Below are 18,629 nucleotides of genomic sequence, written 5' to 3' on the forward strand. Positions count from 1 at the left end.
GGGAACGAAACGATACAGAAATGAAACAGAGGATTGAGGTGGGGGCGGCACCACGACGTGGATCAATGGGCCGCAGAAGCAGCTCTAACATTATAACCAAACAGCAAGGACTAACTTTTATAATGCAAATATACGCAGCAGACAGACAGATCCAAGAGGAATATGTGTAAGTCCATTGTGCTGCCTTAGTTGTGCAAAGGTCTCAAGAAAATCCAGCGTTGTTGTACACGCAACTGGGTGCATAAAATCTATAAATCTTTTTTGACCGAATATCTAACAAACAAGCCAAATAGTTAACTGAATCTGTAAGTAATCATAGGCCGAGCACATATACAGTGCCATCCAGCCTACAACCACATTTATTTTGCACCGCTGACCAGCAGGTCAGCTCGCCAGCCGATCAGTCTTCCAATGGCTCCAGCACATGAACGGCACCATCGCTCATGCCGAGTGCAATCTGGTTAGGATTCAGCCAGGGATACACAGAAACAGCCATGGGATACACGACTCCACCTCCGCTGGATATAAAGATGCAACCAGAAGGCAGTAGCAGTAAGATATTGTTGGCCACCAGAATTAAGATCGCCCCAGACTCAACAGAAACTGTTGGAGACTGCACATACCTAGATACTGAAGAAGGTATATAGGCTGAAGCTGCAATCTTGCATTGTAACCTAAGAGATTCTGCTTCGAATATTCCAATTGCTCCATCGCGAAATCCCGCGTAGACCAAGAGACCGTCAGATGTGTATATTGCACTTGAAATTGGAGAAGGGAGTGCATCTCTTGGGGACCACTGCATTATCAAGTAATGGTGACTAAGCATCAGTGTGATGATTGAAATATGTACATTTTTGATATTAGGATCACCATAAATATTTATATCTAACACTTCTACCACAATGTAATACGGTATGCACGACTCAACGCAAGATTGCATATATGCTAATACTAAGTAATAAATGCAAACATGTTACAAAATGTTCATGAATAACTAACCGAGTGTAGGCATTCAAGCTTCCCATCATAGATCGCCAACTGGCTCTCATGAACTACTAAAAGATGTGTTTGGTCATAGTGAAACTGCACCATTGTATCACCAACTAAAGCAGAACCATTAGATGGAGGTCGGATGTATCTTGATTTCTTGTTCTCCCAATTGCGAGTGCTCCAAACATATAGCTGCAAAATTTCATATATTATAAAAAACTATACAAAAACAAGTATAGTTTTAATTCTCACGTCTAAATTTCATATGGAGAAAAAATAATTGTCCTTGCAATCAAGATTCCATCTTTAAATTTCTTTGGACAAAAGGAGGGCCTAAAATTGTACTGATATGAAATAAGGAGGTTGAGGCTATGCTCACATGCACAAAGCTTACATTTAACTCAGCCTTCATTTTAATAAACAACCCAAAATAATACTTGGTAACATTAGAATTCACACCTGAGCATCAGCGCCTGAAGATACAAGCACGTTCATCGATTGCGAGAATGTCAGTCCAGTTACCTTTTTCTGATGGCCCATAAGCACCCTTTGGACCTACGTAATTCAATCATAATATGTCAATATTTGACATGTTGATGTTAAATATAAATAAACCTAAGGAATATGGTGTAAGGCAAGAATACGGTGTATTTGATGTTCTGTAGCAAAGCACACACGATCAACTAGTAATTAAGTAAAAGCAAGAGGAGGTGTGTAGTCTGAAATGATGGCGAGGTATTTCACGAGAGGTACACGGAACTTCCTATGAGTATCATAATACATTGAAAGTGACAGTTTTAATTTGCCCAAAGTGTCACCTATACCCCTTAATGATAGCCAATTCATTCAGGTCATGCAAAGCAGGGGATAACAGAGACTAACCGTTAATACTCACCTCATCAGTGCGGACATTATAGATTTGAATTGAAGAGTCCTCCATCCCAATAGCAATGATGTTATTGTCTTGTGGATAGAATGCGATGAAAGTCGCGGCAGGTGGAGGTGCCATGAAAGTAGTCATGATCTGTGAGAGATTCACAAAATTAGTGAAGTCAATGAAAGGCCATGGCATAATCATGAAACAAAAATTAGTTTACAGAAGCTGTCATACTGTGAGAGCTAAATCATGAAAGTAACTGCATATTGGTGACGCTAAAGAAAAGTACCTTGAATGTATTCGCGTTGAACAACGAGACTTTGCCACCAGATGCAGAAATTATATAGTTCTCATTTTTTGATAGGGCAATGCAGGCAGCTGCTGCTCCAGTGTTGGCTTCAGTTGTGTCGTTTGTCATTAGAATGCCTTCTTTCGGTTGCCACAGTAGAGGTGGAACAGATGTGGTGGGCTAACAAAAAGTTGTGACAGCTTTTAGAAAACAACTAAAAAGAACTACAATATCAAAATAAAAATAATTCAGTTCTCCCATGCATCTAACCCTGCCACGAGGATTTTTTTCACTGGGCCCCCATTTCCACAGCTTAAGAGTAGCATTGGAGCTGAGAGTCAAAAGATATTTCCCCTTATTTGCATACAGAAGACGGAGGACCTATGAAGGAGAAAAGAAATAATAACAGTACTTTATCAGAATTTTGTACTATACTGCTCTGAATCTGACCATAATCTCTTTAATACTGTAGCACAAAATGAGTATCACATCAAAAGACAATATGAACAAGAAGGACAAATATAAACATTTGTGAACTAAACACGTGCAAACATCAATTGATATTGTGACCTTCCCTGGCTTAAATAGAATATGAGCTCATATGTTTCAGGTTGATGTTGCATGCTAAATATTTATAAGTTATAACTCAACAAGGGCATACTAATACCAAAAAAATTAGATGCAAAAATTGGTGAACGTACTTTGGTGGAAGATGCTTCTGGATCTGGTGGAATACGCAGTGCTCGAATATGTCCAGAGTCAACGATGTCCGCCGACTTCCAGGCCTTCAATACGAAGTCAGGGGTTCTGCTAACATCCATACGTGCCTACATTTTGTTCGTTATAGTTAGCACATGAACATATTAAGCAGCAAATAAATAAAGAAAAAGATTGTGGAAGAGTAGCTGGCAACTCATGTGTGTCATGAGCTTTCTGCAATAGAACTACAGTACACACTACGCAAATAGAACAAAGGGGGTTCACAATGGTATGGCTGGTTTCATCAATTGTAAGCAAAAGTGGGGTTATTTTCCTTCAAATTTTTACAATCCTTGAGGAGTTATCACACTTTTTTTCTATTTGGAGGTGCTGAAAAACTTAATCAAGCTCTTATAGTAACAAACTGCAATTAATGAAGGGCAGCTAATAAGTCATTTGCTTTCCCCACTAGGCTGTCTAAAAAATCCTACAATAGTTGCATTATTTGTCATACAGGTGGAGTACAATAGAAGGGAAGAAGGAATGAAGTCAATTCTAGAATATTAGGGTAGCTAGACTTAACTTGCAGGTAGGAGCCAATGACAGAACAGCCGAGAGATTAGGAGTAGCTAGATTCGACTCGCAGTTTACCAACGAATTAATCTGATGGAAATTTATTGAGCCCATCAGGGCAGCTCCGGTGTGTGTTTTTTGAGGGTACTAGAAAGAGAGAAAACGATGTAGAGGGTGCACTGGAGAGAATCTTGTATGGGATGTTATCCTGGCACTTGGTGCCTGATTTTACACCTGGTTCCTAGAATAAAAAATGTTTGGTGCCTCTGCATTTATTGGCCTGCTGCACCTCGGTGGCCACTCTCCATAAGGACCGGTTCATAGAGCGACAACCAGGGACAACCGCGCAACCACAAGACTGGAATGGGACGGTCTCAACTTACTAATTAGGTCATTTTGGTTTGGGAGTAACTTACCTGCGGGGCAAGAGGGGTGGTAAGCTTCAATGGTCCCTGCTCCTCCGGCTTGGTCTGTGCTGTGTGCTTGTACCCCCGTGAGGTGGGGCCCATCATCGCTGATCCAGAAACCTTAGCGGTTACACCTTACTAACGTGATCCAATTGTAACGGTCTCGTAGTGTGCTTGCTAGTCATCTCACCAAAGGAAGTGTGATGAACAACTAGCGTAGCTCACGACTTGTGGGTAAAGTTGTGTAACCTCTCTAGAGTGTAAAACTGGTATATTAGCCGTGCTCACTGCATGGAGCTGCACGTGGGGATGGTGGGGAGAGAACGGAGTTTTTTTTAACTTCCCTACCTGCTACCATGGGTCCCACTAGAATTGCTATACGCTCGAGCAAAATTTACCAAGCTAGCACCTTCTGTGTGCGTCCTACATTAGCACTACCAATGATGCTATACATTGTGGATGCCCTCACAAGGCAGGAGAGAAGAATCAATAAGAGAAGCAATAATTACTTAAATGGAGCCGTCAGTTTTTGAAAACATAAAATTGCTTAGTCAATCAATTTGCATGCGTGATCAGTTCGTACCTCTTGGTAGGTTGATGAGAGCATTTCTTCTTCCTGCTCCCGTGCTGTTCCAAGATAGGGACGTTTGGGATGGACGGCGGCCGTGCGCACCAACGCATCCTCCACATCCTCCACGTCCAAAATACGGGCACCTTCACAGTTCACTGTCACGATGACACTCCGGAGCGATGTTCTTCCAAGGCTCTCGAAACCAAGCAACCTGCCAAAACTAAGCAGGGCCGCATCTTTTAAGAACTGCACACTGACTTTAAACTCAAGGGATTCAAGACTTGGCATGATAGCAGATGCAACACTGCCGTTGCTGACGCAATCGCGCAGATCAACCCAGAAAGGTGCACCATCGATCTTCAAGATTCTCAACTTTCGAAAGTAGTAGCCAACACCTTGAGCCGTGCAAGGAATCTTTATATTAACTAATTTGGTTTTATCACACAATATCAGTGTGAGGCTACGGAGCTCTGGCAACCTTGCAAGGGTTTCCATGTCCTGCCCTTTAACAGCTTGCACTTGCACATACAGATAGGAGAGGTTTGGAGCAAGCGATGAATTTATCCACTTAGGCAGTCCAGAGAACACGAGGCACTTCAAATACAGGAATTGGAGATGACGACAGGTGATGAATCCTTCATGACTCGTCATGCTCTTAACAATATATAGCGATGCGCCCTTAATGTGCATCATCCGGATATTGTGCAGATTGCCTAGGGACTCCAGCAAAGCTCTCGCCATGCTCTCATCCCTGACAGGAATTTTAGTGCGGAGCACCCTCAGTTCCCGCAGCATGCCCAGCTCCTTCACAACCTGCATTCTTCTAGCATCATCATAATCATCATCAGCAGGAGGCCATCTCTCCAGCTCTTGCAACGAGGTCAGTTTACCTATCAAACCATTCGGAATCCTTGTTCCCGAACCAACACGTAGGCAAACCAGTTGCGTCAGCAATCCCACCTCATCGGGCAGCTCATTTATGCAGAATTTCAATAAATCCAGTGTCTGCAGAAACTTGAGATATCTCACTTCCCTGGGCAGTTTGATATTAGTTTTTCCAACTGATGATGCTAACCGGAGGTACCTCAGGTGAAGCAAACTCCCAAGATGATCTAGCATACCTTCATGTATTTTTTCTCCATTATAACAGTCTTGCATATCTAATACACGTAAAACTGGAGTGTGTGGGCATGATGACGGACCAAAATTGCACTCACTGGTAATAAAGGATCTTATTTTATCCACAGCAATATTAGCTAGCAGTTGACTGCCGCTATGCTGTTCGATCCGCTGCAGGGCTATCCTGCGAGCAATGCTTCCCGAAAGTTTCTGTCGCTCATCATCGCCATCCAATACCGTGACAAAATTTTCTTGGCTCGACATTGAGCGGACCAAATCAAAAACCATATCATGAACAAAGCAACCATCTACATACCCTTTATCATCTCTCTCCACTGGCTGGATCATGCTTCTGTTTATCAACTCATTGAAGTACCTCTCCCCGAGCTCAAATAATCCAATGCCTGCTGCTTGTTCCTCATGGACGACAAAACCTTCAGCTACCCACATCCATATCAATCTATTTTTCTTTATCTCTTGATCTTCTGGAAATATGCTTAGGTACAGTAAGCAAGGCTTTAGATGTGAAGGCAGATCATAATAGCTGAAAGACAATATCTTTCTAGTATTATCTACATCATCATTGCCTCCCTGCCCAAAACCAATAGAGTTGTAGACCTCGGACCAGTCCTCCCATGGTTTACTAGCTAACAAACTGGCTATTGTAATGATAGCTAATGGCACACCACCACATTTCTTCAAAATTTTGTCACATGCCTCAGCTGATGGACTATCAAAGTACTTCCCTTCACCATCAGCTATTCTTGCATACAATAACTTTTTAGAGTTGTCACGAGAAAGTGGTTGTATTTTGTACTCTTGGTCTGCCTGTGCAGCCACTTCATAAGTACGAGTTGTTACGACTACTCTACTTCCACAATGACCGTTTTGCAGAGCACATCTGATTAGTTTCCATGATTCCTTGTCCCATATATCGTCAATAACAATGAAACACCTACGCATTCACATGATAGCAAAAGAGCCGTGAGATGGTGATTCAAATTAAGTATAGAAAACCATATGAAAATGGATCTGCCAACCATAAGAACAGATAAATGGGCGTTGTCAGCCATAGAAAAAGAGAAGATGCTTCGTTCCTATATGAATCACGAAGAAGTATGGAGGAAGAAAAACTAGCAAGAAGAAAAACACGAAGCACCCTAATAAGTTTGGTATAAATTTATTAGCGACAGCAAAACATAGCACTTGTGGTTCGATGCCTCATGAACCATTGTAGTAATTATCTTTTCTATTTTAAGTAAAAGTGCAACAAAAATGGCAGACAATATCAATTTATATTTGAAAACAGATTTGTATTTTACACAACCACTTGTATTTTCTTGTTGAAAATACAAAGTTACTTCATCAGCGACCATTTAAATCAACTGCATCATCAATTAATAAGGGCTAACATAGTAATTTCTAGACATGAGATGGCACATGCTAGCCCCTTTCAGACTTGGTTTAATAAAATAAAGAAAGAATATATATACGACTACAAAAAACAAAAGTCACTATATATTAAAAACATTGGTCGGTGATATGATTATAGTAGTCGTACCTCTTTTCCTTGATGAATTCCTCAAGTTCTTCCATGAGCTGCCTTTCATCCAGCACCATCAAATCTGAGTTGGCATACTTTCCCCTGTCAAGATCAATGAGAATGTCTCTAAGGACTTTCTTCACGTCAGGGTTCCGACCCACTGGAACAAAAGCACTACGCTCGAAATGCAGTTTAAGCTGGTCGTAGACAGCTTTGGCAAGAGTGGTCTTGCCCAGCCCTCCGAATCCAACGACCGAGACGACCATCATCGCCTTCTTACGGGGCATATCAACATCACCCCCTAGGGACAGCATGTTTATGAGCCTATCCTTTGGCCCCTCGATGCCAACAAGCTCTGTTGCCCTTTTGAACAGATTCAGAATTCGAGGATCGATGGTCGTCGCAGCTGCAGGCTTGGCTACAATGCTGTCGACGGTGAACCTACCATGCCTTGCTGCCACCTCGTCAAGCTTCGCGTAGATCTCCTGGATCAGGCAAGAGATCTTTCGGCGAGCCTTGCTCTTCTTGAACAGACCGCCCACCTTCTTCCGGAGGCGCCTGAGCCTGTGTGGGTCGGCAGGCTCTGCGCCATCATCGACGCGCACCAGGAACGTGTCGACGATGTCCTCCATGTCGTACGATGATTCCCTGACATCGCGCACCCAGAGCCTGACAAGCTCGTCGAGCTGCTCCGGTGGCACGTCGCCGATCTTTCGGAGGACGGCATGCGCAGCCTCGAGCTCCTGCGAGAGGGACTGGATCTTCTTTCGCACGCCCTTCTGCAGGCCGTACTCCTCCTTGAGCAGCTCGCCCAGCTTGGGAAGCAGGCTCCCCATCGCACCCGTCACCAGCTCCATGCTGCAAGCACCAAGCTCAGCAGGTGGCTCCTGCGCACAGCAGCTTGGTAAGTGTGTGGAAGATCCTATCTGTGTTGGTACTTGGTAGCAATGTGAGCAGCTAGCATGTACTTGACAGTGAGGAAAGCTCACCTAAGGGCCCGTTTGGTACCGCTCTCACGCGGCTCCAACCAGCTCCAGCTCCGGCTCTGTATCGATTCGCGACCCAATCGTTTGGTACACCTTCCCGGTCAGCTCCAGCTCCACGTCTTGCTCATGCTCGACGGCGCGGAGGCCGCAGAGGCAGAGGAAGAGGAGGGCGAGCCGCAGGCAAGCGTGAGAAGGCGTGGCTGCTGTAGCATGAGTCGCGAGGAAGCGGCGTGGGGCAGGAGAGGGGCGGCGCGGGGGGCTGCGCCCGTGCGAGGCGGTCTGGGCGCCAGAGAGGGCTCGCGCGAGGAGTCGCGGGCGCTGGTGAAAACCTGCGCCACCTGCTGCGCGAGCGTGAGGAAGAGGTGCGGCGCCAGAGAAGGACCTCCACGCCGCGAAATCCGTCGCCCACGGTGAGCCTCTTCTCAATTCACCCAGGCTATGGCTTCTACATGCCCTGGTGGACCTCAGCAGCCATGGAGAGGGGCGGCTCGGCCGGCGGAGAGGGGCGGCGCTGCCTCTTGAAGAGGGATGCGGCCGCGAGGAGGGGTGCAGGTGATGGATGGCTTTACAAGGAGGGGAATCGAAGGTGAATCAGGGGGGAGCAGGTATCTTCAGCTCCACGCCCGTAGGCCAAAATCGTGAATCGGTGCGGAGTGGTTCGGAGGTGGAGCAGCGGCGTTTGGCAGCGCTCTGCTCTATTCTCGCGGAGCGGAGCGCTGTAATTCTGCCACCAGCTCTTGGCCGGGGGATCCACAGTGAGTCAGTGAGGAAAGTGCTCCTGGCGTCTCCGTCCAGATCCAGCTGGTAGGGGAGGGAAGGGGTCGGTCTCTGACTCGGGGTGTTCCATGTGAACACGGAGTGGACAGCCGCAGGATGAGGATGAGGACGAGGATGAGGAGTCGAGGACAATACTTTTACGAGCTTTGAGGAAATGGCAAAAATCAGCCTATATATTATTTCAAGTTGCAAACACACTTTACACGTAAAACAAGTTGATTTAGCACCCGTTTAATATTATCCCTCGTGGTTTGTTCTTTTTATATGCTACTTCGAGATGCGACCCATGTATACGTGTAGGTCGCCGGTAAAAAATATGGCGTGATTCGTTTGGGGAACAATGCCGGGTCTTTTATTTTTTAATCCAACAACCATGCCAGATTTTGATACGGTAACACCACCACCTACCCTCGGTTAAATGCCTCACTCGTCTATTACTTTCCATTGTAAAAATAATAATAATAGCTTTTTAATTAGTATGCAGAAAAAAAGATACCATGAGTTGTATGGTAACAACAAATCATACAATGGTGGAGTGATTTTATAGTACTAAAATTTAATTTAATTTATGAGATGGTCGTTTTATGAAACAGTAATAATATTTTTTCTCTTACTTTGCTCTCTCTTCTCCACATCATAAAAACATCATGTCGCATTGCATGAAACGAGACATGAGAGTGTTGAAGTGCGCCGCCAAAAAGATCGTGTACGTATAAGGGATTCTAGGATTGTTAGGACTAGTTAAGAGACATAAAAATCACATGCACAGTGTGATTACCCTAGGCAGCGTTTTCGGGCGTTCGATTTCCATCGCGCAGGCCTTCATCCAAATGTACAGCCCGTTAATCCATATTGTCATTTGAAATATTCAACCGACCAATCTCAAGATAATTCATTAAATTTACTTTGAGCTATGCCATTTGCAGTTGATTTATCTACTCTGGAGGTGGCATCCTCGAGACCTCGACTCTATCGCAGATTCCTTGTGCTTCCCACGTGACAGTGACAGAGTTCAACGGCATCCTCGTTTGGAAGCATTGGTCTGGAGAAGTAGGGATGAAATCATAGATTTTTTTCTTTTTTTGGGCACGGCTCATAAAATCAAAGAATTGGATGATCACGGCCCAAGTCGGCCCATCAGGGCTGGTAGGTGAGCTCGCAGCTCACTTTCTTCAAGCACAGGCGCTGGTCGGCGGCACAGGCTCCTGGCCCAGTAACGAAGTGGCCCAATCGGTGATTGGGCCTTCCTGCCCTTGCTGCTCACTAAATCACCGAATCAGGATTCACCGAGCCTGTGCTCGTGGCACAGACACAGTAAAAGAACAGAGATAGAAATAGCTATCATCTGGCAAACTGATAAAGAATTCGATTTATCTAACCTCATTTCCCTTACCAATTTAATTAGCTAACATGCCCTAAATATCTCTATACCTGACGAGTTTGTAGGATTAAAGTTATGAATTTCATTTTGATTACATGCACACTAGCAACCGTCTCAAAAAATGATAAAGCTGTGCAACAGAGAATAAGCAAAAGAAAGAGAGATAGACTACCGCCAATTTCTAAAATAAATTCTCAAAGATAAATAAATATTTAATTAATTATAGAGTGCTAAGGACATACAAATAAAATACTATGCAAACTGATGAAACCTTGGAGAGAAGGTACTAATATAGACAAGACGTTTATCAAACATAAGCACTCTTTTATCGTTTGTTCCTTTTTGCATTATCAGCTCACGGCCCTATGGGCGCGCCAATTTTAGACGCGCCAGATTTCTAGTTGTAATTTAATTTTGCAAATTGGATTCCTATTTCAACATATTATTATTTTGTATTTTTGAATAGAAGTCTTGAAATTTAGTGATTTATTGTGCTTTATGTTCAACAATTTCAGATGAAATTTATGAGTCTATGATTAATTGCACAATTCTATGTTATATCTTTGTGTATATTATAGAATTAGTACTATGTGATGCCAAAAGATTAAGATTTATACTGTCAAAAAAAAATTTCAAGACGAAGTTGATGAGCCGTCCTTGAGGCGGACGCTGGACATCTCGCCGGTCCTGACCTTGGTAGAGCACGGCCAACCGTGGACGCCGGCGAAGTGATCTAGGTGCGCCTCCGTCGGGCCGATGAAGCTGCAGGCGTCGCCGGGGCACCGGCAGGGCGCGTGCAGGCACAGCTGCCGGTGGGCCTGCTGCTCGTAGTAGGCCGGCCTGGCCGCGCAACCGTAGACCGCATTCGGGCACGCGACGTGGGCAGACTCCACCGGGCGCTCCATGGCGTGGCACAGGCAGAAGCCACCGGTGGAGCCGCGGCACACGTGGCACTTGCGGTTGTCACTGAGCTTGTCACGGCACGGCGAGCACATCACATGCCCCACGTCACACCGCAGGCATGGAGTACCAAGATTAGCCCAGGCCCCAGGATCAATATAATTCAGGAAATGGATAAGTTTTATATCAATATGTGCAAGATTGTTCAGAGATTGAAAAAAATTAGATGTATCCTTCACCTACACCGTACACTCTCAAAAGATCCTTTTTTTCAAGCAAGAAATGCTTATGTTTGTACAATTTTAGTATTTAAATAGAGATACAATTGTAGTAGGCAGTCGTATACCTCTGAAATATGGTGGAAGTTATATACATATTCCAGTGCTAAATTCCGTCATCAGAGAGTTCTTGTCCGATGGTTTCAACTTTTCGGTTACTTGTGGCTCTGGAGTGTCAAAAATCTTTGCCTCTTGAAAAAAAAGGTGCTAAATTATGCAACGATCTGTCTGCCTACCTGCACTGGAAGCAAGCATGAACAGGTGCGAGCGCATGTAGGATGAGGACTACCTGGAAGATGGGGGGCTTCAGCGGAAGGTAGCAGACGCCGCAGTTGAGGGCGTCCGTGTCCTCCACCGCCACGACGCCACCTACCGGCGGCACCGACGACGACGGACCGGAGGCGGAGGTGATCATTCTTGCCCGCTTCCGCTCCTTCACTTGTGCTGCCGCTGCAAGCCTCGCGCGTAGGTGATCACCAAACGAGAACGTCTCCATCCGCGCCCGCACCCCTCCCTTCTCTCCCTCTCGCTCTCAGTTCTGTATCGAATGAAATGGGGACATATAGTTCCACGGGAAACGATTTGATTTTCGAAATGCAATTTGAATTTCGTTTTGACGCGGGTTTTGTGGATGGCTTCCTCCGCAGAGAAAGGTAACTGCTGGTAACGGGCAAGAATTCGTAGCAGCTTGGAAGGAAACCAAAGATTAGTTGAACCGACAAGCACGCAAAAAACTGAATTCTCTCTCTGGATTTTTGTGTATCCTATTATTGTTTATTTGCCGTCATGGAAGTCCATGGGCTTTAAGTTTATTTTATTAATCTTATTGGCCTATCCATTTAGGGTGAAAACGAAATGAAAAAACTTTAGCAAACTCAAATGTCGTCGGAGAAAATTTCTACAATAACATCTGGAAGTTGGAACAAATAAATAGCATAAGAAATTCTGTGAGAAGGCACTTTCATACAACTCGAGATAAAAGACGTGTCAGACCGTAAAATGCAAACTCTCGTGTAGTACACAACACAAGGCCCATCTCTAACGGGCATTTGTCATGGTTCGTGAGCATAACCCGCAAACAGGGGTGAGTTGAACTCGAGACATCCAGGTCACAAAAATCCACTTCTGTTTCTTATGTTTTATTTTTAAAAAATTATGTTTCAAATGTGCGAGTTTGTGCAAATCCACAACGTTCCAACAAACAATTTGTCTATCACAAATTTGTGCAAAGTGTTGCACACTTGCTCCAGGAGTCCAAGAGTTATATGTAAAGATTGTTTGCAAAAAAGGAGAGAGAGTTAATTAGCAGCTTTCACGAAAAATTTAGCTACAAGGATCAACAAAAAGATCAATCCAGTCTTTGTATGCCAATATACACATCCAGAAACCAAACTAGTGGTGAGTGATGACAGCCCAACAGCAGGTCCTAATTAAGCAAAAGAAAAAACAACTGATGCAGAAGTTGACCTTGCAACTGAACAAGGCGGATAACTATGTCACCGGGTTCAAGGTCTCAAGAAGGGGAAAAAAATACTTCCTTGGATTGGAGAAAACGTTCTAAACTTTGAAGTCTCAAAAGGGGCTATGCTGGATGTTCAATAAATGCCTTCACTCGGATAGCATTCTGCTTGATCATCGGGGGTGTGATCAGCAACGAGGAAGCTGAAGCCGTCATAGAGGTCTGCGCTGCACATCTCGAGGTTTTCTGCCCTGATCTTCATTGTGAATGGCCAGTCGTTCACGCCGGTGAAATGGTCCAAGATTGCCTCCGACGAACCGACGAAGCCACTGTCCTTACTGCCCGGGTAGGAGCAAGGTGCATGAGGACACATCTCCCGGTGGCTTTGCTGGTCATAGTAGGCCGGCCTAGCATAGCAGCCATAGGCGGCATTCGGGCATGGAACACGGACGGACTCCACCATGCGCTCCATGGCGTAGCACCGCTGATAGCCACCAGTGGCGTCACCACAAACATATGACTTGGCGGTGGCCTCAGCACACCACATGCCCCACGGCACACTGCAGGCATCAGTCATCAGCATGCATATCAATATATATTATCAGGAATGAACAAATAATAAACAAATGTTGTGTTAAGAGATAAAAGCAGAGGTTAACTATTCAAGCATATTCCAGAACATATCCATTTTTCTTCTTTCTAAACAAAAGTTCAGGTTTCTATAAATTATTTTTAAGATTTTCAAGTTTCTTCAAATAGAGATGCAAATACAGATGAGGTACGCTTGACAGATGGATCGTATTTTTTTTTAGTTGCAAACCAAGAGAAGAAACTTGGGAAAATTCCCTGGAAGGCCCTCAAGCAAATGACGCTTCCTTCTATAGCCCTGGAAAACTGAGACATCCTTCCGTGGCCTCCTTTTTATTTTCGTTCCCTTCCATGGCCCTCCCGTTAGATCCGTTAGCCCATTCTGTTAGGGTTTAAGGTTTGAGGTGAGAAGAAAAATATCTTGGTCTGAACTGCCCCTGGCACTCCCACACGCCCCCGACCCCATCTTCCCCATCCATCCCGTGAGCGGCGTGCGGGCGGCTGCGGGCGCCGGGCGGGCGGCGAGCGGCGGGCACTCAGCGGGCGGCTGCGGGCATTTTCCAGGGTCAAATAAGGAAGTTTCTTTGCTGCCATTTCATGATATCTGGAAGTAGGCTACTCATTTTATGTGCCATTTTTCTTCTTGTGCTTCAAATGTAGGAAACATTGTGAGCTCATCAGGGTCAAATAAGGAAGTTGCAGTTTTGCAGGGCCATAGAAGGAAGCGTGATTTGTTTGAGGGCCTTGCAGGGGATTTCGCCCGGGGGTACTATGGTCTTTTCACAGCCACTTAACTGGGACTTAACTGCAGATGTAATGGGAGGGCCGTCGAAGGGAACGAAAATAAAAAGGAGGCCACAGAAGGGCGTCTCAGTTTTCCAGGGTCATAGAAGGAAGCGTCATTTGCTTGAGGGCCTTCCAGGGAATTTTCCCAAGAAACTTCTACTGCCATGTGCTCAATTCTTAGGATTTGCTGGTAACAACATGGATTCTTTCCCTGTGACATCCGAGGATGAAAAAGTAAAATGTATGAAGCATAGCACTGTTATTTCAGTGAAATCTAACAAAATTGTTTACGCATTGGGAAATGCCGATATGGATCTTAGATATAAGACAGACCAATGGATGATGTGGTGCACAGTCAAGAACTCAAGATACATCCAAAATTGCTCATTTACTATGTGCAAGGGTATTGAGCTACAGGGGGCTTACATTTTTCCTTCACACATGCATATGAGTTATTGCAAAAGGATGTGGGGATGCTATGAGATTTGTAACTTTTAGTCAAGTGTTTTGAACTTTTGCTGCAGATTTCGATTTGGTAGATTTCACCAGGACAAACGTTGTTATTTGTACCTACACAACAAATACATTAAGAGCGTGATGACAACATCTTTCATGTAACTAATCGGCTGGAAGACTATAAGAAGCTTTGAAAAGGGATCCTTGATTCCTTGAAAGGATATGGTGGGAATATGAAATTCAATCCCAAGGTATGGTAGAAATATAATTTTTGTGATGATAATTTGACTGGAGACTGCTCTTTTAGAATTCCAATTGCCTGAACGATCTCAATTCAGTTATGATCAGCAAAGTTGTACAAGCCAATCAAAGTAACCTTTCTTTTAGAAGAAAACATATTACATGTGAGTTGCATCCTAGCATGGGGAGCTGCAGAAATTATTCAGGTTTTAAATTAGGGCCACCGAGAATGAGATGTTGTGGCAATCCAACAAAGGCAGGTACACAAATAGTAATGGTGTAATCAGCGGTTAAAAGAATGTTTTGTTTCAGATATCATGGCAAAATGCAATAAAAAACTGAAGGGATCCTACCTTGCCATGAAGCATGGCAACTACTCTTTCTTACTATTTCTGAATTCTTCTAGAACTTTCTCAAGTATGCATTGTTATTTTTAACAGAAACCTTGCCACAATCACCTTTGAGGTTTCACAAATATATTAATTGAACAAAATTTTGTCAGATCCATGCATGATCTAAATCTGATCAGTTGCCATGGGCAGCGGCCATGGCTTTGAGCATCCGTAGATACTTGCCGGAGACCCTCAACATGCCGAACAGCATGGCGAGCGAGCGCGCCTTGTCGGCGTCGAGAGCATTCGTACTTCTTGGGCATGTCCAAGATGTCGTAGGCGCCGCTGCTCTCCTCTGCTGCCACGAACTTCGGCTCGTCGAGCTCCAGCTCCCTCCTCCTCTTGTTCTTCTCTCTACCCGCCGTGCTGCCGCCGTCATCGGTCAAGAGGTGTGACCGGACACGGCGGCACGGGTTCACTGCCACATCATAGCCGCACCTGTGCTTCTTGGGCATCTCTAGAATGTGGTAGGTAGGAGTGCTAACGGATCATGGCTCTAATATTCTTTTCACAATCGAACTTGACCTTTACATATTTTTAGCTCAAAATTGTATAAGATTAATAGATTGTCTAGGCTAAAAATTAAGACCCTTTACCCTCCCTAGTGGTAGATGCCGTCCTCCCTCGCCACGAACGCCAGCCGGCCCGGCTCCAACAGTCTCTTCTTCCTAGCTGGCCCGGCTCCAACAGTCTCTTCTTCCTAGTTCCTACCAGATCCCCATACGCCACCGCCAGTGTCAGTGTAGGAGTCTACTAACCACGGGGAGAGGGAGTGCCGTCCCTCCCCCCCCCCCCCCCCCCCCGGGTTAGTAGAATTGCCGATCAGCTTCTGGTACATCTCTTGGTGAGCTCATAATTCATATAGACGACAGAGGCAGCGGCGGATCCGAGCACGGCACCATTCGTCAATTAAGAGTCCGAGTGGTGGGACGACTCGGATTCAAACTCTAGGGAGCGATTCGGCCTCCTCACATGAGTAAAGTGCATGGCTGGTCTTTAAACTTGTTCGGCTGTCTGACCTAGGTTCCTATACTCTTTGCAGATCTTGCTTCCTAAATTTAGCCTCGGGTGTTATTTAGGTCCATATACTCTCAAAATGCAAATCTAAATCCCTAAACTTAGCTTCGGGTGCCATCTAGATCCGTATACTCTTAAAATGTAAATGTAGTTACACCCCATCAATAAAATACAATATGATCAAATATTATGTTTTCAAGCATGCCATTACTTTCATTGCCTCCTTTTCTAACTACTTTTGTTCCTCCTTCATTTGGTAATTCATGGTGTTCATAAGCCCCTGATTCTATTTTCTAGATTGGTATGTTCAGCTACAAGTTATTTAAGTTTGAATAATCTTCCAAGAATAAAGTACGGTTTTCATGCACACCTAACAAACTAAGATATTGCCTCCAAAGTAAAACATCGTCAATTTAAGCTTCCTGGATTCATACTCATCAATATTCTTTTATACATGTTGAGCTAAAATTTACTTTATTTGGCTATAATTAAATTATATCTATAAAATAAGTTTTATTAATTTAATTAGGATGTCACTACATTTTGATAGTACATGATCTAGGTGACACCAGAGACTAAGTTTAGAGACCTAGATTTGTATTTTAAGAGTAAATGGATCTAAATGACATGTGAGGCTAAGTTTAAAGAGCTAAATCTACAATTTCAAAGTATAGACCTAAATGACACAATCAAATAAATTTAAGGACCAACCATACACTTTACTTTTCTCAAACAAAAGGCAGGCGTAGGCGTTGACTCATTGATCAACGCGTCTTCAGAGGAAGACGAGGAGCCAGGCCAGCCTGAGTTGATTCCTCTGCTCCATCATCACAGGGGCACACAAACAACGGCAGAACCGCCATAACGAGCAGAAGATGGCATGCCTGTGCCTGCTGGTCATCAGTTGCTGCAAGCAGGGCGGCTTTGCAATTCAGGAGGACAAGTAGCCTCACATCACAACTCACTGAACATATGAAATCGACAAGACCAACGGCACAACAGAGTAAAGCTCCCATGATGAGGAGACAGTGTTTATCTGCTGTTGTACAGAGAAAACATTGTTTTACTGTAACAAAACATGGACTACGTACCTTGCTGCTGTTACATGCAACATGCGTGCAGAACTGCAGATCAGGAAGCAACACCTGCATGCAATTCTTCACAATACAATTTGATCTGCAGATATTTCAAGTTGGAGAACTACACGATTTGCAATTCATGAAGTTCATGTATTTCACTAAAGACAAACAGGGAGTAGCACCAAGCCAAGCAGGATACTTTGAACCAAAGAATCCAAGAATATTTAGTTCTTCCAGGTTGTGCTGAGGGAAGAGACCGCTGCTCAAAGGTCCTCTCTCTCAATATGGATCGCATCATCTTCAGAATTATGCAGGTAGGTAGGGAATGCTGCAGATTTCTGATTCGATGGCCGACGAACTACCATGGCATCAGGCTGCTGCTGGCTTGCTGCAGCAGCGTGCCGGACACCCAACGCGGTCACCACCCCTCCGTCCTCGGAGCTCCGGCCCTGACAAGGACCGACGACCAGACGCCCGCGCTCCTCTCGTCCGCGACGCGTTCCGGACATGCTATTCGCTGGTGCCGCGCCAAGGCCGGTGATTGCAGCCTTGCCTGCCGCGCCTTGGGGGTCGACGGTACTTGAAATACCGTCCACCCAGTCGGTATCCGAGATACCGTCCACCGTTGGGTTCCTGCCCGGCCACGGCGCGCTGGAACGCCGCCGAACTCAGACCGACGAACTGTGCTGGGCGCGGCGGGTGGAGGCCGGCTCCTTTGCGTCAGTCGATCCCATGCCACGCCGGAGAGAGTCGCGTCCACCTCACCGTCGCTAGCCTTACTCCGTCCCCTGCATGCTCTTCCTCTCGGGGTCGTCGCCGCGCGCGCGACGAGACAGGGAGTGATTTATGTATGCGATTGGCTCGCATGACATTAGGAACCGTCCTATGACGATTATGAACTACTAAAAAACTGTTCATGGATTTGCAACAATCTAACATTTTGCGCAATCCCTTGCTGGAAATTTCTACTCAAATCCCATGAACTTGTTTCAAAGAACCAGTATTCTGTTTCCACAATTTAGAGTCTCGCACTGGATGCGGTACCTGAACATAATACTGTTTCCAATACTGAGGCATTTGTTTACATTGCTTCTAATTTATTACGATAAGTATGAGTTCATTACAAACTTTGTCCTGACCATTGTTTGACATCTAACCTGCTGTTTCTGCGTTGTATTTACTTGCAAGCCCTGTATTTCTGAGTTGTGCAAATTAACAACCA

The 18,629-nt window shown here is 44.8% G+C and overlaps 2 protein-coding genes across 2 annotated transcripts; both read right to left on the reverse strand.

The window, feature by feature from the left end:
• Positions 1-90: 90 nt before the first annotated feature.
• On the reverse strand, positions 91-8,865 carry LOC112885906 (disease resistance RPP13-like protein 4). Its single transcript, XM_025951600.1, has 11 exons — positions 8,058-8,865; positions 7,087-7,955; positions 4,419-6,480; positions 2,858-2,983; positions 2,427-2,537; positions 2,157-2,336; positions 1,886-2,014; positions 1,450-1,545; positions 1,000-1,182; positions 624-796; positions 91-518 (listed from the first exon to the last, which is right to left on the reverse strand). The coding sequence occupies exons 2-11, from the start codon at positions 7,923-7,925 to the stop codon at positions 401-403; spliced, it is 4,017 nt and encodes a 1,338-aa protein (XP_025807385.1). The 5' UTR covers positions 7,926-7,955; positions 8,058-8,865; the 3' UTR covers positions 91-400.
• Positions 8,866-10,844: 1,979 nt separating this feature from the next.
• On the reverse strand, positions 10,845-11,886 carry LOC112885119 (E3 ubiquitin-protein ligase SINA-like 10). The gene is made up of 2 exons (XM_025950792.1): positions 11,680-11,886; positions 10,845-11,351 (listed from the first exon to the last, which is right to left on the reverse strand). Exons 1-2 carry the CDS (start codon positions 11,884-11,886, stop codon positions 10,845-10,847), a joined length of 714 nt encoding a protein of 237 aa, XP_025806577.1.
• Between the last annotated feature and the right edge of the window lie 6,743 nt (positions 11,887-18,629).

Source organism: Panicum hallii, chromosome 3 (genome assembly GCF_002211085.1).
Source record: "Panicum hallii strain FIL2 chromosome 3, PHallii_v3.1, whole genome shotgun sequence".
Classification (NCBI taxonomy): domain Eukaryota; kingdom Viridiplantae; phylum Streptophyta; class Magnoliopsida; order Poales; family Poaceae; genus Panicum; species Panicum hallii.